This window comes from Prionailurus viverrinus, chromosome D3, assembly GCF_022837055.1.
Source record: "Prionailurus viverrinus isolate Anna chromosome D3, UM_Priviv_1.0, whole genome shotgun sequence".
Lineage (NCBI taxonomy): Eukaryota > Metazoa > Chordata > Mammalia > Carnivora > Felidae > Prionailurus > Prionailurus viverrinus.
Window position 1 is genome coordinate 18,401,052 of NC_062572.1, and position 25,816 is coordinate 18,426,867.

The 25,816-nt window shown below is 48.5% G+C and overlaps 1 protein-coding gene across 2 annotated transcripts in view; it reads left to right on the forward strand.

Moving 5' to 3' along the window:
* Window positions 1–25,816, forward strand: part of ACACB (acetyl-CoA carboxylase beta) — a 109,107-nt gene that overhangs the window by 79,904 nt on the left and 3,387 nt on the right. The window contains exons 32-49 of one of the 2 annotated variants that reach the window (XM_047828207.1): window positions 1,585–1,641; window positions 1,882–1,923; window positions 2,928–3,143; window positions 4,724–4,879; window positions 5,616–5,819; window positions 6,659–6,814; window positions 11,771–11,893; window positions 11,997–12,266; window positions 13,183–13,280; window positions 14,398–14,518; window positions 16,364–16,474; window positions 17,341–17,484; window positions 18,332–18,452; window positions 19,839–19,935; window positions 21,487–21,583; window positions 22,134–22,269; window positions 23,106–23,283; window positions 24,861–24,973. In XM_047828207.1, the coding sequence (XP_047684163.1) occupies window positions 1,585–1,641; window positions 1,882–1,923; window positions 2,928–3,143; window positions 4,724–4,879; window positions 5,616–5,819; window positions 6,659–6,814; window positions 11,771–11,893; window positions 11,997–12,266; window positions 13,183–13,280; window positions 14,398–14,518; window positions 16,364–16,474; window positions 17,341–17,484; window positions 18,332–18,452; window positions 19,839–19,935; window positions 21,487–21,583; window positions 22,134–22,269; window positions 23,106–23,283; window positions 24,861–24,973 (2,440 nt within the window). The other variant, XM_047828208.1, reaches the window with a different exon arrangement.

The following is a 25,816-nucleotide window of genomic DNA, read 5'->3' on the forward strand; positions in this document are numbered from 1 at the left end:
AGTATTCTTTTGTGTTTGTCTAGTTACGTCTTTCTGAAATGCGCTAAGACAACTCATCTCCCCTGATAAGTTTCTTTACCGTATGGACAAGTTAAGCAAGAACTGTATTTCCTTGTCTTTTGGGTTTTTTCTTTCCCCTTATATAATACTGTATGTAATACTATTTCATTTAGGGATTAACTAAAAACAGTTTTGTACTTTTTCTTGGATGCCTTCCTATTGAAGTTTAACATCCAGAAAAGGGTACAAATCATAAATGTACAACCTGGTGAATTTTCATAGTGAATTCCTAAGTATAACCAGCATTCAGATAGGAAAAATGAATGCTCCCAGCTTCTCCTTGCCAGAGATAACCGACCACTAGCCTGAGTTTTAACAGTTTGGATTAGTTTCATCTATTCTGGAATTTTGTGTAAATGCAGTCATATTGCATATACAAAAAGTATACTTTTTTTGTTTCTTTACTCAACTTATCTTTTTTTTCTTTAAAGTTTTTATTTTTAAGTAATCTTTATATCCAACGTGGGGCTAGAACTCACAACCCCAAGATCATGAGTCACGTGCTCTTCTGACTGAGCCAGCAGCCAGGCACCCCAACTTGTCTTTCTTTTTAATATAACAGTGACCTCCCTCCTCAATTTTATTAAAGATTTCATAAAAAAAAAGATTTCATGATACGTTAAGTAATTGTATGTCTATGTATATATATATTTTAATATAACAGCTTTATTAAATATAATTCACATACTACATTATTCCTCCATCGAATATGTACAATTCAGCGCTTTTTGGAATATTAGTACAGTTGTGTTACCATCATTATATTTCATTCTATCTATTTATTTATTATTAAAAAATTTTTTTTAACGTTTATTCATTTTGAGAGATGGAGAGAGACAGAGCACGAATGGGGGAGCGGCAGAGAGAGAGGGAGACACAGAACCCAAAGCAGGTTCCGGGCTCTGAGCTGTCAGCACAGAGCCTGATGTAGGGCCCGAACCCATGGCCCATGAGATCATGACCTAAGCTGAAGTCAGATACTTAACTGACTTGAGCCACCCAGGTGCCCCACTATTTACTTTTTTTAAATGTTTATTTATTTTGAGAGAGAGAGGGAGAGAGGAGGGACAGAGACAGAGGGAGAGAGAGAATCTTAAGCTGGTTCCATGACCGGTATGGAGCCTGATATGGGGCTTGATCCTGTGACTGTGAGATCACAACCTGAGCTGATATCGAGAGTCAGACTCTTAACTGACTGAGCCATCCAGGCACCCCTAAATATATTTTAGAACATTTTCACCATCACCACCTACCAAAAAAACTTATTAGCAATCATTCCCCATTTTCCCTCAACCAAACACCCTCCCCATCCTGGGCAACCATTAATCTACTTTCTGTCTCTATGTATCTGCCCATTCTGGATGTTTCATATAAATGGAATCACGCAATGTGAGGTCTTTTGTGACTGGTGTCTTTGACTCAGTATCATGTTGTCAAGGTTCATCCATGTGGGAACTTGTATCAGTACTTCATTTCTTTTTGTGGCTAAATACTATTCCATTACATATTTGGTTTTTAATGCAGAAAAACATCCTTGTGGAATATGGACTCCGAAGAATCACATTCCTGATTGCCCAAGAGGTCAGTGTGATTCTCAGCGCATCTGTGTGAGTCTTTAACATTCCTTAAGACTCAGTGCCGTTGATTTGATGTTTACTTAGTAGATGGGGGTTGAAGAGAGCAATCACTAGAAAAGAGAAGGTTTTCAAAGGATTCATTCTGGAAACAGATGGGGTTATGGCTTTTAAAAAAAATCACAAAACAAGTATTTGTATGAGTCTTACTTGATTTCATTGTCTCGTCTATGGATTTCTTTTGCAGAAAGAATTTCCGAAGTTTTTCACATTCAGAGCAAGAGATGAGGTATGATGTAAAGAAAGCAGTGATACTGTTCTTGCCTCCCTGGCATCTTTGATATTCGGGAAGAGTATAGTCCCCAGTCCTTGAGGTAACCTCCGTTTTCAAGAACAGACATGTAACTTTTGTGTAAACTCCAGCCTTCCTCTGGGATTGTGTTTCTCTGTGGAGCTGAGATCCCATTCTTCCTGCCCGTTCAGACTTCACTCTGGTTTCTCCCTCATCTGGATCACTTTTGTCCTCAGATGGCTCTCCCAACCTCTTTTTCTTAACGTTCTTGCAGACCGGCTGCCTGTTTTTATAAACGGAGTTTGGCTGGAACACAGCCACACCCATCTGATCTCCTGTCTTCTGCTGTGGCTTTCTTGTGCCAGTGGCAGAGATCACGTGGCTCTGACCGACCGTGTGGCCCACCAGCCTCATATATTCCCTCTCTGGCCCTTTAAGAAAAGCTTTTGCTCATCCCTGTTCTAGAACAGGCAGGCTTATTCCCATCACAGACTCCGGACTCCATCCTGTTCGGCGTGTTGTGGTTTAATTTATCCAAAGCCTTCCATTTCTGCGTAAGACCCATCCTTTCTTTCGGGTCTTCATCTTCTCCTCTAGTTCGGTCTCCAGCACTGTCTGTCGCTTCCTTTCGGGGACCAGTTTCCACAGAGAAACCAGCCTTTAGTGACTTCCTGAGAGGTACCCTGTGCTGTGACAGAGAAGAGGCCGTGCTGGCAGGCGCTGGGGACCGGGCAGGCTCACCTGGGAGCTGAGAGGCTCGTGCCGGCACTCAGGTCTTACAGTGCTCGTGGCTCTTGTCTGGACCTTCCCAAACCCGGAGTCTCTTGAGCCCTAGAGCTGCCCACGGGTAACACCGTGAAGGCTACATCCCCTGAGTGCTAAGCTGACGAACACCAGGGGTCTGCAGGACAGGGCGCCCACCAGACAGGCGGGCGGCCCCAGTGTCAAATTCAGCGTCTGTCTGTGTGTCTGTCCGTCTTCGCTCTCTGGCCGGCCCGCAGTTTGCAGAAGATCGCATTTACCGTCACCTGGAACCCGCCCTGGCCTTCCAGCTGGAGCTCAGCCGGATGCGCAGCTTCGATCTGACCGCCGTGCCCTGCGCCAACCACAAGATGCACCTGTACCTGGGCGCTGCCAAAGTGAAAGAAGGCGCGGAGGTGACAGACCACAGATTCTTCATCCGCGCCATCATCAGGCACTCGGACCTCATTACGAAGGTAAAACGTCGTGGAGTGTTTCTTTCTCCCCCTGAACCTGTCCCTCGCGCGCTGGCCTTCCCTTCGCTCTGTCCGCGTGAAGGGAATTGAGCAGGTAGCAGAGTCCTGTCGTACTCAGGGTGTTGCTTGTATGTGCCTACTGAGTGCGTGATCATTTTCCAACACAGCCAGAAAAGTCACCTGTGATTCTGTTGCGAGCTTTTCAAATCACACTGGAAAGTATGGTTTTTGATTAAAATTTTTTTTCATGGTTATTTGTTTACTTTCTGAGAGAGAAAGAGAGCGAGCCGGGGAGGGGCAGAGAGAGAGAGTGAGAGAGAAATCCCAAGCAGGCTCTGTGCTGTCAGCTTGGGGTCTGACGTGGGGCACAGACTCACGAACCATGAGATCGTGACCTGAGCCAAAACCAAGAGTTGGACACTTAAATGACTGAGCCAGCCAGGCACCCCTGAAAACTACTTAGAAAAAAATTTTTTAATGTTTATTTTTGAGAGAGAGAGAGAGAGTGTGAGAGCGTGGGAGCGTGAGCAGGGGAGGGGCAGAGAGAGAGGGAGACACAGAATCCGAAGCAGGCTCCAGGCTCTGAGCTATCAGCACAGAACCCGACGCAGGGCTCGAACTCAAGGAACTGTGAGATCATGACCTGAGTTGCAGGTGTAGTGTTGTGGGCGGGGCTCCCGGTGGACCAACCGTTTGAATACTGTTGCTCTTTTACTGGTCAGGGCCTCGTAGACCTCATCTCCCGTGTTGATGAAGATGGTATGCCTCATGCTGTCTTTGCCTGGATGTACCGTGTGTGTGGTTTTGTTTTGTTTTTTTTCTTTTTCCTAATCCTCTATTGATCGATGTTAAGCTAATGTCAGTTTTTTGCTGCCTCAGTCAACTAGCTACCTCCAGGGGTCTTATTATTTTCAGGTACAGTAAGGCTGATAGCTCAGGAAGCAGTTACCACTGAAAAGATTGTCACTCTCAGATCCCAAGAGTGGGGGCACACCTTACACAGGGAGCCACATGGGGAAGCACCAGGGGCGGCCGAGAGGCCGGGAGGAGGGGGAAACGTGGATAAGAACCTTTGTGGTGGTTTCTGCAGGAAGGATCAGGTGCGGCAGGGTAGGCCGGCTTGGGTTTGGCTTGTTTGAATAATCTCAGGAGGTTCTGGAATTGAGGGGCTGTCTCTAGTTGTCCGGCACCTGGGCCTTCGGGTGATTAGGGCAGGTGGACAGTGACTTGGAACGCGAGAGCCCCGAAGAGGAGGTGTGTGCTCTGAAAATTGGTTGGTTTGCATTTGCAAAGTGCACTCACTTTGGGGTGAGTCGTTGACTGTCTCTCGGAAGCAGAGGTCCCTCCGGGGTCAGGGAGGCCCCCAGTGGTCAGAGCATCACACACAGAAGATAGAAGGCAGGGTCAGGACGCTGGACAGCCTTTGACGTGCCTTCACCTTCAGAGGCAGGGCTCGGCGTATACTCGCTGGGCATACTTTTCGGGGGAGGGGAAATGTTTTCTTCTCTCCTTGTGTGTCTGAGGCCCCGTTTCCAGCCCTGCGCCCCTTGCCTTAGCGTCTGTCCCTCCCGCTTTGGCAGGAAGCCTCCTTTGAGTACCTGCAGAACGAGGGTGAGCGTCTGCTCCTGGAAGCCATGGATGAGCTGGAGGTGGCGTTCAACAACACCAGTGTGCGCACCGACTGCAACCACATCTTCCTGAACTTCGTGCCCACCGTCATCATGGACCCCTTCAAGGTCTCGCCTCTGGGGAGGCACTGGGTTCAATTTTCCCTGGGCCTGTGGCTGCAGGTGGACAACCTCCTGTCCATGAAGTTCCAGAGCCCTGTTTTTGCCACCCCCTTAGGGTTATCCCTGTTCTGATGTTCACCCTTCCCCGGGCAGCATGCTTCACTCTTGGGATGACACGAATGCCCCAAATTTCATCCCTGGTTCCTGGCTCCTTGGGCTCTTGGGGACCATGTATAGGAGGGAAGGGGATAGAGAACCGTTCTCCCGTGGCTGGTTCTTCATGAACAGGCAGGGTTGGTGCTGGTGATTCTGGGATGAAAGAAGTCCTGGGACATCAGCATAGCATCTGTGGGGTGCAGAGGGCCCGTGCTGATGCCCCGTCTCCATCAACCCACATAGTTCCCAGGAAAAGAAAATGCAAAGGCTCGAGCTACACGGTGCAGATAAAGATTGATATAATGTAGGCACACTAGCTCTGTTACTTGCCAGTCTCAGTTTCCTCATCTGTCAGTGGGACATAAAAATGCCGCCCTCAGAGTAATTATGAGATGAAATGAGATCATGATCTTCACGTACTTAGCACGTGGCTATTTCTGGGTCCGTACTGTGTCACAGGTGTTTTGCCTTCAGTGTCCCTCATCGTTCCGTTATTATCACAACTATTTATAAATAGCTAGACCTGTGTATTACCAGTGTGCCTGGATTGGGGCCTGAGAGTGGAATTGCTGTGATTTGGGGGCAGATCGAGGAGTCCGTGCGTTCCATGGTTATGCGCTACGGCAGCCGGCTGTGGAAACTCCGCGTGCTGCAGGCTGAGGTCAAGATCAACATCCGCCAGACCACCACCGGCAGTGCTGTTCCCATCCGCCTGTTCATCACCAACGAATCGGGCTACTACCTGGACATCAGCCTCTACAAAGAAGTCACCGACCCCAGATCTGGAAACGTAAGGCTGGGCGGGCCCACAGAGACCCACCTCAAAGTGCAGTCGGGGTCCGTCCGCTCGAGAGAGCAAGACACAGACTGAAATGATGTTTGGTGGCCATCTGCTGGATTGGGGTGGCTGCTTTGAGTTTACGGTAGACGTGTCAGCTTCTGAATGCCAGTTGTTCATTCCTCTGGGAAGGAGACTCAATCCAAAGTGTGATCCATTCAAGGACCGATATTTGGGATAAGATGCGGAGTGCCGTGGGTCACCGTCGTGCAGCTCCCATAAGGCTGGCTCACTTAGGGCAATGGGTATTTTCCCCAGCCGTGTTTTAGAACAGATCTTTGTAAACCAAATCAAATATCCCATTGACTTCCATTACATCTATAACTTTTTATTTTTAAGCGATTAAAGAGTATCAGGAGGTTGGAAAAATAGTAGAGGGGAAAACATTACTGCAGAGAGTTCCCAAGCACCCTTGACCCGACCTCCCCCAATGATAGCACTGTAAACAATGGGACCTTGTCATGACAGGCAGTTGACGTTGGTGCAGCGCTAATAACACACATGCGGACTCTATTCAGATTTCACCAGTTTTTGCACGTGTGTGAAGCCCTACGATAGTCACATTTTTGGAGCTACGCTCCCATACCTGTCACTGTCCCTTCTCGTGCTGGTTGCCCACAGTGGCAGAGAAAAGAAGATTAGCTCTCTGGGGTGTGCGCTTTGTCACGTGATGTGATGTGCTTTGCTTCTTTCCGCTGCCTTTTCGTTGAGGAGGATGGGAGTAAATTGGACGGGAGCGTGGCTCTCTGGGAGTCCCCTCCTTCACTCTGTTTCTCTTTCTGTCTTCCTAGATCATGTTTCACTCCTTTGGCAACAAACAGGGCCCCCAGCACGGGATGCTGATCAACACTCCCTACGTCACCAAGGATCTGCTTCAGGCCAAGCGATTCCAGGCCCAGTCCCTGGGCACCACCTACGTGTACGACTTCCCAGAGATGTTCAGGCAGGCAAGTCCTGTGGCTTTCCTGGGGCACCACCCCGGGTCCCCCCAGGGATTCCACCCGCCCCACACCCCTCCCCGTCCTTAGTTACTCTCCTGAAGACCCCAGCCTAAAGAACTCCGTATTGGGAATGGCTTCCTAGCGTCTTGTCTAAAATGAACCTACTTTCCTCCGCATGTTAGAAAGTCACGTAATCCAGAAGCTTAGGAAAATAAAGGAGCATGGAAAAAAAGAAAAAAGTGACTCATGGTTCCGTGTCCTGAAGACACATTGCTTAATAATTTTGGTGTGTTTCCTCCTGGCCTTTTGAAAGCTCGTTTATTAAGAGCTCATTTGTGAAGGTCTGTGCCTGCCACGTTCCAGGCACCATGCTATGGGTAGGTCGACCCTGAGGAAGAGGGTGGGGTCCTCACTAGCTTTAAGGAACTTTTAGTCTACTTTTTTTTTTTTTTCAACATTTTTTATTTATTTTTGGGACAGAGAGAGACAGAGCATGAACGGGGGAGGGGCAGAGAGAGAGGGAGACACAGAATCGGAAATAGGCTCCAGGCTCTGAGCCATCAGCCCAGAGCCCGACGCGGGGCTCGAACTCACGGACCGCGAGATCGTGACCTGGCTGAAGTCGGACGCTTAACCGACTGCGCCACCCAGGCGCCCCTAGTCTACTTTTTAAAAACAGTGTCTTGTTGTGTTTTCCTAGTGATTGAAGTGTTCATTGGAAAATACAGGAAAATGGGTCTCAGCAAATAAAATTCCACCCTAATGGAATCCATTCACCGTTGTCAGTGCAGTAACATTTTTTTATTTACTTTTGAAGGAAAGAGAGACAGAGCATGAGCAGGGGAGGGGCAGATAAAGAGGGAGACACAGAATCGGAAGCAGGCTCCAGGCTCCGAGCTGTCAGCACAGAACCCGATGCAGGGCTCGAACTCGCAAACCGCGAGATCATGACCCGAGCCGAAGTTGGTCACTTAACTGACTGAGCTACCCAGGTGCCCCCATCCCCTTTCTTTTAGATAAAGAGACAGAATAGTATGGACAACCCATACATTTGAGAACTTAAAGGAAAATTACCAAGAAAACTGACTCAAGAAGAAGTAGAAAATCTAAACAGATTACTAGCATTGATGAAATTGAATAATAGTTCAGCAAGTCTATTCATTAAAATTGGGCCCGGATGGTTTTACAATTTCTATCTAACTTTCAAAGAACAGATAATTACCTTTGTATAAAAATTGTGTAGAGAGTAGGAAAAACAAATGGAATGCTTTTTCACTTGTTTCATCAGGTTATTATTACCTTAATATGGAATCCCAGATTAGAACATTAGGAGAAGGGAAATATGTTGTCTCATTTATGAACATGGACACAAAATATTAGTAAATGAAATCCAGTAATGATTTTTATTTTTTTTTTTCAACGTTTTTATTATTTATTTTTGGGACAGAGAGAGACAGAGCATGAACGGGGGAGGGGCAGAGAGAGAGGAAGACACAGAATCGGAAACAGGCTCCAGGCTCCGAGCCATCAGCCCAGAGCCTGACGCGGGGCTCGAACTCACGGACCGCGAGATCGTGACCTGGCTGAAGTCGGACGCTTAACCGACTGCGCCACCCAGGCACCCCCCAGTAATGATTTTTAAAGTTGGACTAAGTAGGGTTTATCCTGTAACTGCTTCTATGATTTGATATTAGGAAGTCTATTAATGTAATTCACCATACTACTTGATTAAGAAAAAATTTAAATTTCTCAATAGATACAAAAAAAGTATTTGACAACATCTGTTCCTAATAAAAATTTGTAATAAACTAGGAATAGAAGGGAGTTTATCTTGATACACTTGAGATATACTTGAGATATTAATCTCAAATGAATAGCCCCTAATGGTGAAATGTTAGAAGATATATATATATATATATCCATTATTACCATATCTATTCAACATTTTTTTACTGGAGTTCCTGGCCAATGCAATAAGACAAGAAAAAGAAATAAAAGACATAAAGACTGAAATGCAAAAGAAGAAAGTAAAATGGTATATTTGCAGATGATATAGATGTCTTTGTAAGAAATCTGGGGCCCCTGGGTGTCTCAGTTGGTTAAGCGTCCGACTTTGGCTCAGCTCATGATCTCATGGTTTGTGGGTTCGAGCCCTGTGTTGGGCTCTCTGTGGACAGCTCAGAGCCTAGAGCCTGCTTTGGATTCTGTGTCTCCCTCTCTCTCTGCTCCTCCCCTGCTCATACTCTATCTCTGTTTCTCAAAAATATATAAATATTTAAAAAATTTAATAAGAAAAAAAAAAAAGAAATCCAAGAATGTATAGAACCAGTGAGATAGTGTAGCAGGATTACTAGGTACGAAATCAGTGTATAAAACTTAACTGTGTTTTTATAGGCCAGCAGTAATTACAAAATGTAATTAGAAAAAAATACCATTAACAACATTAAGATGAGGTTATTTGGGATTAAATCAAACCAAAAACATACAAAACCCTTGTGGAGGAGATTTTAAAACTTTATTGAAATACTTTAAGCCTAAATAAATGGAGGGATATATCATGCTCATGAATGATGGGACGATAGTAAAGACATTAGTGCTGCCCAAATGAATAATTCAGTATAATTCCAGAGGTTTTTTTTTTTGGTGAAACTGCAAAATTCGTATGGAAAAGCAAAAGCTGTGAATAGCAAAAACAAAGAACTAAAGGCAAGAGGACTTGTCTTAACAAACGTCATCACTTGTTTTAAAGTAGCAGTACTTTTTTCGGTGTACTGTTGCAATAGAGCCAGACAAGTAGACCAGTGGAACAGCATAGAGCCTAAAATCAGACCCACTCACAAACAGCCTTGACCGAAGGCAGAGGTGGGATTGTGAATCAAGGGAGTGCACGTCACCGAAAGGTACAGTAGTTCCCTCTTATCCGTGGCTTCGTTTTCCACGGTTTCAGTTACCTGTGGTCAACGGCAGTCTGGAACCAGAGGTTCCTCCTTCTGACGTGTGGTCAGAAGTTCAGTGTTAGCCTAACGCTATGTCACAGTACCTACATCAGGCATCTCACTTTAGCCCATCGTGTAGGCATGTTATCATCTCCTGCCATCACAGGAAGAAGGGTGAGTTTAGTACAATAAGACATTCTGGGAGAGAGAGAGAGAGAGAGAGAGAGAGAGAGACTGTGCTCACATAACTTTTATTATAGTGTATTGTTATAATTGTTCTTTTATTATTAATTTTACTGTGCCTATTTATAAATTAAACTTTATCATATGTATAGAAATACAACAGCATATATAGGGTTCAGTACTGTCTGGGGTTTCACGCATCCGCTGGGTATCTTGGCACATATCCTGCATGGGTAAAGGAGGATTTATCTAATTGGAAAAAGTAAATTTTGATTTCTACCTTATCTAGCACACAGAAATAAATTTCAAGGGGATTAAAGCTACTTGGAGTCAGTTTAAAGCATAAGCTGTACAGGAAAAGACCCATAAACTTGACTATATTAAAATTTTGAAGTTCTTGATGCAAAAAAGGAAAGATGAGTCCCAGCTTGGAAGAATATGTTTCAATGCCTATTACCAGCAAGGGATTACAACAGATTATCTAAAGAGCATGTATAAATCAGTTAGAAAAAAAAAAAAACAGGGAAAACTATAAAAAATATGGACGGGAATTACAAACAGGAGGAAATTGGCAAAAAAGAAACTCCCATGGTCGATAAGTGTATTCAGAGGCTCTCCTTAATAATCAGTAGAGAACAGATTAATACCACAGTATAATTTCACACCCAGCAGACAGGTGAACGTTAAAATATTTGACAAAACAGGTATTGGCAAGTGCATGGAACAAAGGAATTCTTATGCCTTCTTACTGGACCTGTAAAGGGTCTTTAAAAATAAGAGAGCAGGGGGCGCTTGGGTGGCTCAGTTGGTTAAGTGTCCGACTTCGGCTCAGGTCATGATCTCACCGTTGGTGAGTTCGAGCCCTGCGTCGGGCTCTGCACTGACAGCTCAGAGCCTGGATGGAGCCTGTTTCAAATTCTGTGTCTCCCTCTCTGTCTCTGCCCCTCCCCCACTTGTGCTCGCTCTCTCTCTCTCTCTCAAAACTAAAAATAAACATAAAAAAATGAGAGAGCAGTTTGATAATATTGATCAAACTTGAAGCTTCACCAACCCAGTGACCCAGCAATTCCGCTCCTCGGTACCTACCTGGCGAGACTCATCCAGGTTTATAAGAAGAGACCATCAGAATGCTCGTTACGGCCTTATTGTTAGTACTGCAGAATTGGAAGCAACCTAAATGTTCCTTAGAAAAGGCTATGAATAAGTAAATTATGATCTACTCACACCATGGAAACTGAATAGTAGAAAAAATGAACCAGAGTTAAATTTCTCATTATGGATAAATTTCTCACACCTATGGGGGAGCCGATGGGGCAAGGTGCAGAAGGATGTGTCCAGGGCCAGGCCATTTATTTAAATTTTAAAATCATGCAGGGGTGCCTGGCTGGTGTGGTGGGAAGAGCACACAACTCTCGATCCTCACGTGGGGCTCGAACTTATGACCCCGAGATCAAGAGTCACGTGTTCTTCCCACTGAGCCAGCCAGGCGCCCGGCATGTTTTAAATGTATGCATATATAATGCATAAAAACATGCACGGGACTAGTAGACGCTAAGTTCAAGACACGGTTATCTGGGGTTGGGGAGGGGTTGGAGGGACGGGTTGGGGAGGGCTACACCAGGGGCCTCAACTGCATTTTTCTTATTCCTTTAAAAAAATTCATAAGCAACCGCGGAAAAATTAGGATTTGACAAAACCACGAGGTAGGTGCTTGGGTATTTATTATTCTGTGTGGTTTTTCTGTGCGTGCTTTAAAGAGTGGATGCTTTAAAAAAAGAGAGAACTAGAAAATGTGCCTCCCTAATGGTGACTTCAGGTTTTCTCTTTCTTTCCCTGTCCCCAGGCTCTCCTTAAACTGTGGGGCTCCACGGACAAGTACCCCAAAGACATCCTGACATACACCGAGCTCGTGCTGGACCCTCAGGGCCAGCTGGTGGAGATGAACCGCCTCCCTGGAGGAAATGAGGCAAGAATTCAGCAGAGCCCAGCCCCTGGCTGGAATCACCCTTTCCAAAAATGTCCCCCTGAAGAAACAAACCGTTTTCCTTGTGCGTTCATCCCCTCGGCAGGTGGGCATGGTGGCCTTCAAGATGAGGTTTAAGACCCGAGAGTATCCAGAAGGGCGGGACGCGATCGTCATCAGCAATGACATCACCTTCCGCATTGGATCCTTCGGCCTGGGAGAAGACCTTTTGTATCTGCGTGCGTCTGAGATGGCCCGGGCAGAGGGTATCCCCAAAATCTACCTCGCAGCCAACAGCGGGGCCTGTATCGGCCTTGCAGAGGAGATCAAGCACATGTTCCAGGTGGCTTGGGTGGACCCAGGAGACCCCCACAAAGTACGTCACAAAGCCAGCCTGGCGATATGGCGCCACCCGGTGAGGGTGATGGCGCCCACAAGGGGGCGGAAAAAATCTTAGCGGTCTTTGTGTACAAAGCACAGACATACGAACAGCACACAAAAGGCGTATAAAGTTGATCAGTATTAACATTTCATGAGACGGGGTGGCAATTAGGAAAAAATGTCTAAAAAGGCACCTTAGGGGAACGATAATGAAGACAAGTTTATAAACGTTGAGCTAATATAGGCTGAGCATCTCCTGAATGCACTGTACATGAAGGATACAAAGGTGAATGAGACATAGTCCCTGGCCTCAGAGAATTCTCAGAAATGATCTGGGAGACGTAGAGGCACCAGCCACGATAAAGGCACAGTGAATGAGAGAAAAGCACGCATTTCATGATGGGGAACTGCAGGGGACAGTTATTTTTTGCAGGCAGAGCATGCGTTCTCAAGGGGGTGATCCTGCCTCTGCCAGAGGGGCAAAAATTATTCTTTTCATGTAAAAAGCATGTATACATAAGTACACACACACACATATATACATACGCATACATACGCATGGTTCGTAAACTATATAATAAAATTTGGTGGAGGGAGCTGGCAATAAGGGAACAAAAGAGACCCTTCAGGGGAGCAACGATGAAAAGATCGTTGAGGAACTGAATCAGAGCAGGAGAAATGTGGGGTTGTGTGTAAAGATGAGTGGAAAGCTCTTAGCACTGATCAGACCTTCAGTTTATAGCCGTTATGAATATGGTATTAATATCAGACATGTTACCTAGGCTGTTAACACATTGTTGACTCGTTATTAACCTCCGCCCCTATAGTGTTGTGGTTTTTTATAAAAAACATTGGCTGTCGAGTGCAGGGAGCTGAATTCACAGCCTCACTGGAGTATATATATTTTTAAGGGATTTAAATACCTGTACCTGACACCTCAAGACTACACCAGAATCAGCTCCCTAAACTCTGTCCGTTGTAAACACATCGAGGAAGAGGGAGAGTCCAGGTAAGTAATTTATCAGGTAGCTCCTTCATTTTGCCTCCGGTCGATTTCAGCTGCTAGTGGGCAATCCCTCTCTTTGCCTCTGGGCTTGTGGGTGACGTTTTCAAATGGGCTGGTGGTGTTTGTACAGTGGGGACCCCTGAGCTTTCTGGACACCGATGACTTAGACACCTGGGGAATTCTCCAGGGTGAGCCCTTCCTTGCCATCCCAAAACGAGTCACAGCTTTCATAAAAATAGTACCTCACGCAAGAAGAATTAGATGGGTTCCCCGGAGCTGCCAGCTCATGTTTGTGCCCAAATTAGCCAGACTGACACAGCAGCGATTTGGCAGGCTGGTAAGGTGTAGGCAAGGTGGGAGTCTGCTCCAGTGAGAAGGTTCAAGGCTACCAGCTACCAGCTATCTTTTCCAGGGAATTTTGCAGGTTTTTGTTTGGTTTGGTTTGGTTTGGTTTGGTTTGGTTTGGTTTGTTTTAGTGAGGTTGACAAAATCAGAATTTCCCAGCTAGGTTTTCTGGAATGTTAGTTGGTGATATGTTGTGTGTGTGTGTGGGGGGGGGGGGTGGGTAGTGTAGAAAAAGTTCCATAATCAAGTAAGTTGAGGAACACTGGATTTAAAGGAGATCTAAAAAGCATCTTTACTGCAGACCTTCTCAGAACCTTTAACGGTTGCAGTGTCTTGTGAATCTTTAACAGGGGCTGGGATGTATAGTGGCTTACACTTCTGTGGCCATAGAATCTCTTGACTGACTGGTTGGTTGATTGATTGATTGTGAACTAAGTGGCTTTCCCCATCTCTCTGTAGACCAAACGCTATTCTAGATGGTTTTTGGAGGTAGGCAGGGTGGGGGCAACATTTCATGAGGATAGCCTCCAAATAGGCAGACATCTTTGGTTGGAAGGGTGATAATCGCTGATGCTGTACTTGCCCTTCTAGAAACTTCAGGACCAACTGTGAAGGTCCTAGACCTCTGCTTTCCTTTCACCCCTGGCTGCTTTGTCACCTTCTGTTCCCTCACCTTGCTCGTCCGTCCCTCCTGCCCTGGGTCCCGGGGAAGTGCGTCCGCCTTGAATTTCTCTGGGCTAGAGCTTGGTCTTGAATCCATGTTCGGTTCCTGAAGGTATGTCATCACGGATATCATCGGGAAGGACCGTGGCCTGGGCGTGGAGAACCTCAAGGGCTCGGGCATGATTGCAGGGGAGTCCTCCCTAGCTTACGAAGAGATCGTCACCATCAGTATGGTGAGTCTCCTATTATACTTCCTTTTCCTTTTCGCCTTTCTCTTACGGAATCTTTGTAAGCGTCCCGGAAGTAAAGAGCCCCGTGCGTTCATCGTGCAGTTCCGGTGATTGTCAGCCAGCAGCTCGTCCTGTCCCCTCGGTCCCTCTGCTCTCCTGTTTGGGGATGTTTTAAAGCAAGCCCCTGGCCCTGTCTTTCCATCTGTGGATGCTCCGATGCAGATCTTTACTAGATAAAGACCTTGCCCCGCCACGCTTTTTTACAAAATGACGGTACCGTTCTTACACCAACATCAACAGCAATTCTTTAATATCCTTGAAACCTGGTTCGGGGGTCAGTTTTAACAATTATCTCAAAATGTATCTTTTTAGAGCTGTGTTTGAACCCCAGTCCAATGTCTTCTTATTTAAAAGGTACTGAGTATTTAGAAGAACTTTTGTCGGGTTTTAATTGGTACCGAATGAATATCTCCCCCTTCCCTCCCTTGGCCTTTTCAAAAGTATTTGCTGTTTCTGGTAATACTGCTCTTTCATGGTAGATTGTCGTTTAAGACCTTATCTTTACATTCGGTGTTGGATCTTCAGTTTCCAGGGTGGAAAATGTGGCCATGAGTGTCTTCCTTAGGCTAGTGTTCTGCATCTCATTTACATATATTTCATATATGTTTCAAAATCTATATATATTAATATCTACAAAAGATATGTATTTTTATATGTTCCAAAGTACGTATTTTTATATGTATCATATATAATATCATTTATATCAATATATATATGATATATGTCATAATGTATATATATCATTATGATGGTGACATCATGATATATGCCATATATTTGACATGATATGACATATATAATATATAATTACATGATAACACATATCACACATATATCATATATAATGATATAACATTTATATACATTATGACATATCACATATCATATAATTATATATGATGATGTAATATATAATTATATATGACATATCACATATATAATTATATATGATGACATATATATGTGTGTATGTATGTATTTATTTATATATATGTATATATAGATAGATATAGATAGATAGCTATATAGATATATATAATTTTTTTTTTTTAATTTTTTTTTTCAACGTTTATTTATTTTTGGGACAGAGAGAGACAGGGCATGAACGGGGGAGGGGCAGAGAGAGAGGGAGACACAGAATCAGAAACAGGCTCCAGGCTCTGAGCCATCACCCCAGAGCCTGACGCGGGGCTCGAACTCACGGACCGCGAGATCGTGACCTGGCTGAAGTCGGACGCTTAACCAACTGCGCCACCCAGGCGCCCCGAGGTATATATAATTTTGAAAAAGTTTACGACTGACTCACCAGAAGTTACAAGCCAGTATAGAGAGGTCCTCTGTCCCCCTCACCCAGCTTCCCCCAAGGCAGTATCCTACATAATACATTATCGAACCCAGGACATTGACATTGGCACAACACTCTTACCTTGGTATAGACCTTAGTCAGATATCACCAGTTTTGCACGCACTCCCAGATGCCCTGTGGCTGTGTGAGAGGCTACCATGGCTCAGAAGAACTACATATAAGCTATGCCTTGTGTGAAGCAACAACCAGAACATTCTGTGTCTGCTGTCTATCCTCACAACACTCTTCTTCATTAACCACATTCTTTCTGGAAGCCAAGGTTAGGTGAGCCCGAAGAAGTGGCCTGTGCCTGTGCCATTTGGTCACCAGCCAGGCCACCAGTGGCCAAATCGTACCCTCCACGTGTGCCCAGTGGGTTCCTGGGCTTTCCTGCCCTGAGCCACACCTGCCTCCGGAATTCCAAAGGGCTGCTGTCTCCACAGGTGACCTGCCGAGCCCTTGGGATCGGGGCCTACTTGGTGAGGCTGGGCCAGCGAGTGATCCAGGTGGAAAATTCGCACATCATCCTGACGGGAGCCAGCGCTCTCAACAAGGTGACCGAAAAGGAGACTGTAGGGGGCGGGCGTGTGGGGCCAGGACTCATTTTAACATAACCACTGTCTCCCAATGGGGGACTTTTCTCAGTATGAAACCAGTGTCATTCCAACTGAGCTAGGAGCTGTTTTTCCAATTGGTACTCATCTGGGTCTCTCAGGAGCCAAAACAATTTTTTTCTAAGTGTTAGGCTTTTGTGCTAAAACTCTTGTGTGCTGACAGTTTAAATTTTTAAAAAATTATTAAGGTGGCATTATATATTGTAGAAAATTGGAAAAAGACCACCCCCCAAAAAAAATAATTTTGCTCCTACTAAAATTTTGGTGTCTTTCCGTCCCATCTTCTGTCTCCATGACGCCTGGTGAGCGTGCGGTTTGGGATTCTGTTTTCACTGTATGAAAACATACCCCACGTTGCTGTAAAGCCTTGGTAAGATAATGTCTGATAAAATCCCACTGAAGTTCTGCAAGTCTGGTCCCGGAACCAGCAGCAGCAGCATCCCCCGGGAACTTGTTACGAATGCAGATTCCCAGGCCTCGGCGCCAACCTGCCGAATCAGAAATACCCGGTAGGGTTTCGCCTTGGAGAAGACCCAAGTAATCGGTTGGATCGCTGGTCCTCAAATTGGGCCGCGGAGTTCCAACTACCTAGAAGTTTAAGGAAAAAGTACTGATGCCTGGGTCCCAGCCTCAAAAGATTCTGCTGTAATTGGTCCGGATGCAGCCTGGGCATTGGGAGTTTTGAAAACTCCCGGGTGACTGTCACGGGCGGCCAGGGTTGAGGACCGCCAAGGGAGATGACTTCCGAGCAGGTGGAAGGGGCCTGAGCCGGGCGGGCCCTTGCTAACCTTGCCATGTCAAAGCAGGTCCTGGGCAGAGAGGTTTACACCTCCAACAACCAGCTGGGCGGCGTGCAGATCATGCATCACAACGGCGTCTCCCACGTCACTGTGCCAGACGACTTCGAGGGCGTGTACACCATCCTGGAGTGGCTGTCCTATATGCCAAAGGTCCAGTATCCCCCCCACTCTGCACCGTAGAGTCTGGAAGACTTTGTCATCAGGTTCACTTGCTGGGTGGTATGGGAGTTTGGGAACCAGGAAGTGCCACCCTTGTGGCTGGGCTTAATTTTTCTTCACTCCTCCCTCCTTCCCTCTCAGACACCCAGCTCTGTCTAGCTGTTCTTTGCTTAAAAAAAAAAACAAATGCCACTGGGGCGCCTGGGTGGCTCAGTGGGTTAAGCATCTGACTTCGGCTCATGGTCGTGATCGCACGGTTCGTGAGTTGGAGCCCCGCGTCGGGCTCTGGGCTGACGGCTCGGAGCCCGGAGCCTGCTTCGGATTCTGTGTCTCCCTCTCTCTCCGCCCCTCCCCTGCTCGCATTCTGCCTCTCTCTCAAAACTAAGTAAACATTAAAAGAAAATTTTAATGCCATTGTAAGATGCTATGTGCCGATCCTTTATAAAGGGGTGGCCTTGCGTCTCATCAAAAGAGGTAACGCTGAACAATAGAGAACCCTGAAGCTTTGCAGTCGGGCTGGATCCGATTCCCGGCTTCCTCATCGCTAGCAGTGAGACCTTGGGACAGTCTGTGCATCTTCCTGGGCCTCAGTTTCCCCATCTGTGAAATGGGAATAACAATAGCACCTACCCTAGGGAGCTCCCTTGGTGATTCAGTACAATGGTGTTGAGAGCCTGCACCTTGGCAGGCCCTCACCAAACGCCACTCATGCTGGCGATGACTGGCTAATTCGGGCAGGGTTCTGCGGCGCAGGCAGGCATGATCATGGTCGGAGGAGAGAAGCGGATCACAGGCATGGCTGACCGGCACGGAAGACTGAGGCCGTTTTCTCTTCTAGGATAATCGCAGTCCAGTCCCCATCACCACACCCTCGGACCCCATTGACCGAGAAATTGGATTCTTCCCGTCCAGGGCTCCCTACGACCCCCGGTGGCTGCTTGCAGGACGGCCTCACCCAAGTGAGTCCCTAAGTGCTTTGCCGGAGACCTGGCTCTTGGGTTTCTTTTCTGAAAAGAAGGCGTGAAGGGGCCCTCTGGTCGAAGCCCCGATCCTCCCTTGGTCACACATCCCGGACGGGGACACCTGAGATCAAATGCAGAGGGAGTGGAGGCTGGGGGTGGGGGCCGCTTTTCTCTATACTTTTCCTAAGTCGTTAATAAAGAAGCGGTGGGCACAGGCTCTGGGTCCTCGGGCTGGCAGATGCAGGGAAAGTGCAACAGGGGGCCTGGCCTCCCTCCGAGCTGCCCCGTGGTTACATAGGAAGATGCAGACATCAGGGTTTCAAAGACAAGACTACAACCCCCACCCCCTCTCTGAAAGGGGCAAGCAGGTATTTGATTACCTCCTGAGCAAGCAGAACACCCCAGGGAAGCTGAGCTAACCCCGTTACCATGATCCCGAGTCTGGAATTTCAGATGCCGCTGCCTTTAGGGATCCGCCTGCCCGTCCAGCTGCGTGGTGCAGGAGGGGTGCCCGTCAGGGGCGCGCCGGGCGCTGCCGGCTCAGGATACCCCGCGGCTCGCTTGCCCCTCTTGTGCCTCTCTCGAGCTTTCCTCCCCGTGAGCTCTGAGGGGGATGGCTTTATCTTGACTAAAAAAATGTCCACCTTGTTTCTGACCATTTTCCCCATCTAGTCAGGCCAGCCCTCGGGCGGACACGGGAGTTGGGCTGCTTTGTTTTCAGGCACCCAGCCTCCCTCGCTGGCGGCTTGTGACCCTCGCGTCACCTGGCTCCTTTCTCCTTGGCCAAACCGGAGTCACGGACACCAGGGCGCCAATGCTTCCTTTAAAGGGACGGCTGCAATTGGCATCATCATATTCTGTCCCCTCCCCCTCCCCAAGTCATCTCCCTTCCCCTCCTCCCCCGCCCCTCCCCGACTCCCCTCTTCTCTCCCTCTCCCTCTGTCTCTCTCTCTCTCTCTGAAATTGAAGATGCCCCCCCCAGTTAACATTTAAATGTTATTAAGCTACTGCCGGCACATTGAGGATGAGGTTTTCCGGGCAGGTGGTCCCTTCCCCAGGTCCCACCTTCTGAAGGGGCCCTGTCAGCTCTCTTTGCCTCCTGGGCTGATCCTTGTCCGTGCATTTGGCATTGGCAGGAGCTGATACGGTTGGATGTTCCAAATGGGCTGAATTCCCGACTTGGGGTATTTTCTGCAACTGTGTTTTTGGAGGGTTTTGTTTTGCTTTGCTTTGCTTTCTTTTAATGGGGTCGGGGTCTGTGTGGTTTTCTGGAGAAACAGGTGTCTGGGCTGTGAAGGTCAGGTTGTCTGCCCCACCAGGCAGACCATGGGGACCCTCATCAACCCAGCCCCTTGGCCTGGGCCTCTGCCCTTCTGCCCACAGCTCTGAAGGGATCCTGGCAGAGTGGATTCTTTGACCACGGCAGTTTCAAGGAAATCATGGCACCTTGGGCCCAGACGGTGGTGACAGGAAGAGCGAGGTAACCCTGGGAACGGGGCAGCCTGCACTCGCCTGGCCTCACCAGGCACTGGGACTCCCAGGCACTAGCCGTGGGTCCTTTCCTCCTGGGTGACCCCCAAGAACACTTTCCTTTTGGCCTCAGGGCTTTCCAAAAGGAAAACCAATTTGGGGGGATGGTTTTCTGGATGCTGAACTTCTTCATAAAGTCTGGATTTTTCTGTGGCCATCTGCTTGCTGGGGGCCAGAGTCTGCCCCTTTGGGAATCAGAAGACAGCGCTGGGTGCTCCCACCAGAAAACCACACAGACACTCAAAACTATGAGGTCTGTTCCACGAGGGCCACGATCAGGAGCCCTCTTGTCTACGCAGAGCTGGTGGACGGCTTAATCGCTTGGATGCTTTCAGAGCTGAGCAGCTCACCCCTCAGTGGTGCAGCCGTCACCATTTTAGACATGTCTGGCCACCTGCGGGATCCTCTTCGTATAATTGACCCTTATAATTATCCTTATAAGTTAGCATTCAGATCGTGGCACGAGGTAGTTGTTACAAGTCCAGGCTCTGGAGTCCGATCTAAGGTCCTTCACTTTCTCTGGGCCTTTACGTCCTCATCTGCAAGACGGGGATGATAATCCTGCCCCCAGAGGACTGCTGTGAGGACGTGTGTCAAGCTCTTAAAACACCCTAAGTGCTCCGTCAGTGCCAGCGGCTGTTATTCCTGTCCTTGTTGGTGCTGTTATTTCTCTCCCGGGCAATAAATAAGTATTAAAATACTAAATGTTAAGCCTAGTACTAACAGCTCATCCCTCCCCCCTAAGTGTTTTATTTTTTAAGACCTGCGTTGAGATCTCCCTCTTCTACATGGAAACCCTTCCTTTATTTAAAGACGTTCTCTCCACCTGCCTCGTAGACACGAGTGACCCAGGGATGCACCTGGCTCAGGCCTGGCTGGTAGCAGGCGGGTGACAGTTACTAATGTCATGGAATCCTCTGAGCCGCAGCTCCTTCAGGCTCCACATCCGCCACCCCTTTGAAAGCACGCCGCGGTGCCTAGACCCTCCCCGTCCCGCGCGGTGGCTGCTGGCCGCGTGCAGCAATTCAAATCTCGGTGACTTGAGAGAGGAAGGTGTATTCCGTTCCCCTGTTGCCCTTGGCACGTTTCAGGTGCTGAGCATCCGCCCGAGGTAGCATGTCACGGCTGCTGTTCTGGATGGGCCAGGGGGAACACAGCGTCCCAGAAAGTTCTAGTGGAGAGCGCTGCTCCTGCACTGGCCTCACCCTCCCCGTCACCACGATGGCTGCTGCCCCAAGAAGGGCGCCGATGGCACCTTTCCAGCCCGCCGGCTGGCGAGGAGGCTCTTACCGCTTTGGAACGGCCTCTTTGCCTTCCAGTAAAATAACCCGCCAGAGTAAAAGCTGTGCACGCTTCTGCACGCGTGCCCGCGTCCCAGCCTTTAGTGCCCAGGTACCCAGGATGCCCATAGAATGTCAGCCGGGGCTGGGCGGGCCCGTCTACCCCCGGATCCAAGGGGGCTGCCGCCCAGCTCCCCGCTCGCCCCTGCTCCACCTCACAGGCTAGGGGGGATCCCTGTTGGAGTGATCGCCGTGGAGACGCGGACCGTGGAGGTGGTAGTGCCTGCAGACCCTGCCAACCTGGATTCCGAGGCCCAGGTCAGAGGGCTGGGAATCTGGGACTGTGGTTTCAGCTGGCTCAGCCAGCCGGAGTGGATCCTGGGCGGTCACACGCCTGCCCTTCCAGCCTCAGGGGAGTCCTTGGCCCCAGGGGCGCCCGTCTCCAGCACTGTCTCTGCGGGATGCATAAATGTCCTACGCTGTCTTTCTTCTTCAGGGGGGTGACAGGTCCCTGGGAATCCCTCCTGCCCTCTGCGCCTGTCCCTGTCCCTGTCACTGACTCTAGCTGGGCCATGGCACATATGGGAGGAGCTCAGGAGTCAGAGGGTGGGTCCTAGGACTCGGTATGGCCTGGACTGGCTTGGCACCCCTTTGAGCCTGTAAATGAGGCAGAAGGAACCTCCCTGGGCTGCAGAAGCAGGGCCCCCAGCAGGTGAGCTTCGGGCCCTCCCTGTGAGCCCTGGCTCTGGTGTGGGTGCCAACGCAGATCAGATTGCCTGCCCTCTAGGGTATGGCTCAGAAGACTGTCCCCGTGTCCCCTCGCTGGTCTTGCACCGAGGAGTCTGATCCAGGCCACCCTGTGTTCCAGATAATCCAGCAGGCGGGCCAGGTGTGGTTCCCAGACTCAGCCTACAAGACGGCCCAGGCCATCAACGATTTCAACCGAGAGGGATTGCCCCTGATAATCTTTGCCAACTGGAGGGGGTTCTCCGGTGGCATGAAAGGTAAAGCCACCTCTCCTGTGGGTGTCCCAAAGCTGTGGGGTCAGCACCCAGGACAGGGAAACCCCCTCCAGGTGGCGCTGTCGCGTCATCTTCTTAGCCGAGCCCCTCTACAACCTCCAAGGATGGGAGCAGTTCAGGGAACATCCACCCATTTCACAGATGAGGAACTGAGGGCTCCCAGTGTGACTAGCCAGAGGTCACCCTGTGAGGGGCAGGGCAGGGTGGGCGACCCCGGGAACTTTCCTTCCTGTGAAGGGGCTAAGAGTAAGACCAACCTGAGAGAGGTCTGAAGTGAGGGTTTGATATGAGCTGATCACGGGTGCGTGGTGTTAGCTCCTGCCATGATGATGGTCAATTTTATTATTGCAGCCTAACCACATAAGGTGCCTGGTACTCGGAGAGCCTCGTCTTGGTGGAAAATAACGACCACGCTGTCTGTGGGCAGGAGGGAAGGATCTGTGCTATTGCTGGATAGATAGGGTTCCGTGTGCTAGGAACGGCAGGACAGGGCGGGGGGCAGTCACCGGTGAGGGCATCCCGGAGTCAGAGCTGGAAGGAAGGGACCCTTGAGATTGCCCTACGCTTCCTTTTACAGATGGAGGCACTGAGAGGCCCCAGTGTGAGGGAGGGGAGAGTGGCCTGGCCAAGGTGACACGGACAGTAAGGGTGCAGTCTGTACCTGGCCTCCTCTACTGCCCTTTCCATGGTGCCGCGAAGCATCCCGGCTGAACACGCTTTCTCAGGCTCCCCAGGACAGCGACGGCTGGGGGCTTGGCGTGTGGCAGGTGCTGGGGCCTGAAGCCTCCTCACCGGGCAACTAACTGCTTTGCTTTCAGACATGTACGACCAGGTGCTAAAGTTTGGAGCCTACATCGTGGACAGCCTCAGGCAGTACAAACAGCCCATCCTGATCTATATCCCACCCCACGGGGAACTCCGGGGGGGCTCCTGGGTGGTCGTGGACTCCTCCATCAACCCCCTGCGCATAGAAACGTACGCAGACAAGGAGAGCAGGTGGGTGTGTGACCCCAGCCTCATTTCCCTTCACCCCCAGTCCCGAGGCCCCATCATCTTTGAGCCACTGGCCAGGAATTGCCAGGGCATTCTGAGGTTCTCAAGGATGGAGAGGCTCCAATTTTACCAGTCCGAAACTAGCATCCAGTGCACAGGTGGATTTTATCAGGAGAGTTCATGGCACCTGAGCTTCCTGGCAGCCAGGATAAAAAGGGAAACATAACCAGTCCTCTAGTTCTCCCTGGGCTCTGAGTCTCTGCCCAAGCTGTGAGTTCCTGGAGGGGCTGTGCTTTATTCAGTTTTATAGGCCAGGGCCTCGCACAATGCCTGACCGCTAGCAGGTGGTTGGGAAATCCTGGCTGAACAAATGACTGACAGATACTTGCCTGAGAGGTTACTGGTTCGTCGGGAGAGAGAAACCTGTGGCACTTTGTTAAGGAGGAATTCATTCATTCCAGGAACGTTTACAGAAAGGATAATGACAGTGGTACTTGCTACATGGTGCTTGAGTAACTTTAAAGTGAAGACTCTAAGTTGGGGCGCCTGGGGTGCTCAGTCGGTTGGGCGTCCGACTTTGGCTCAGGTCATGAACTCGCAGTTCATGAGTTCGAGCCCCGCATCGGGCTCTGTGCTGACAGCTCAGAGCCCGGAGCCTGCTTCGGATTCTGTGTCTCCCTTGCTCTCTGCCCCTCCTCCACTCACGCTCTGTTCCTCAAAACTGAATAAATGTTAAAAAATTTAAAAAAAAAAAAAAAAAAAAAGGAAGACTCTAAGCTACATGCTGTGTAGGATGTCAAGACCTCAGGAGTAGTTTTGCCCCAAATATAGGCATCCTCTTCCCATGTCTGTTACCCATTCATTCATTCAGTGACTATTTATTGAGTACCTACTATGTACCAGACATCATGGTAGATATCGTGATATGGTGCACATGAGCGACACCTGTCCCGCCTTCAGTGCACCTAGACCATCACGGGGGACTGTTGAGGTCCGCCCTTCAGGATGACTCGGGACATGAGCAGCCTCAAGTGGGGTCATCGTTACCTTTTCACTCTGGCCACCAGGAAGCTCAGAGCTACATCAAGTATTTCTTGGGGCTTCCAAACTATCAAAAGAGGATGAAGGGGGCAGTGTGGGGCGTGAGTGAGAGGGCCAGCTCATACTGAACCATGTTGAGTTCTTCATTGTGCCTTTGTGAGCTTGGAGGAGATCAGAAACAGTACCCTGGCCCGAGGAGAGCAGAGATTAGGAAAGTCACAAAGGGCTATAGCTGAAGAACAGGAGGGCTATGCTGTTCTGGAGAAGAGGCCTATGCTCTCAGAGCCGAAAGGGCATTCCAGAGTTCAGAAAACGTGATTTTAACAAGTTGGCTCAGCCCCTGTATATTTTATGGATATAGAAGCAGATGACTGGAGAGTCCCCTCTGACTTGCCCAAGGTCACAGAGTGAGTCTGTGAAAGATCTAAGAACTCACACCCGGATTTCCTGGCTCTCCTGTCTCTACCCCCATGTCTCCTGGCTGTAGTTTGTTGGGGGGACATCTCCTACACTTCTACCCCTTCCTCTTCTTTTTTCAGGGCGAGCATTCTGGAGCCGGAGGGAACAGTGGAGATTAAGTTCCGAAAGAAAGATCTGATAAAGACCATGAGGAGGATCGACCCAGTTTATAAGAAGCTCGTGGAACAGCTAGGTGAGAGGGGTGGAAACGCCTCAGGTCTCAGAGGGCAAGAGAGACCCAGCCCGCTCCCCTCCCGGGTGGTTCTAGTCTGGTAAAAACAAAGTGCCAGCATGCCAAAAGTCAGCTCCAAAAATCGGGGGATGTGTTAAACATGTTCATATAGCAAAATCAGCCCTTTACCATCAAAAAGTATGTTTAATGCCTTAGTGTATTTATTTCTGAACACACATAAAATATAACAATGGAAGTATCTGGGGCCAGTGAGGACGATGAGAATTTGCACAGCAAAATGTCCCTTTAGAATTTTCCATCAGACCTGAAGTATGTTACCAATTTTGTCTGAGTGATAGTTTTGTTTCACTTGTAGCCTTAGATGTAATTCTCTTTAAAAGCCCATATTGGGTGACAGTGCCTTTATAACTGTGCCCTTCACAAGATTTCTTAGTGTGTGTGTGTGTGTGTGTGTGTGTGTGTGTGTGTGTAATTTCTTTGGTTTCATGTCAGGGTAAATGCTGATCTCTTGAATGAGTTGGAAGGTGTTCCCTCCTGTCTTCTGAGTCAGAACTGGCATTATGTCTTTAAATCTTTGATAGGAGGCTTCTGGCTACAAATTCATCTTTATTATATGTAGGACTATTCAGGGGATCTGTTTCCTCTTGGCAGAGCTTCCATAGTTTGTATATTTCAAGGAATTTGTCCATTTCATCTAAGGTGTGAAATTGGCCCAGCGTGGTTCATAATATCCCCTTAATTGTATTTTGCAATATGTGTGGAAAATAGTAAGTGATCATAGCCCGTGAGCACAGTGGTTCTTCCCGAGAAGGGGGCACATTTAGAGTTGCACGCTGAATGCGG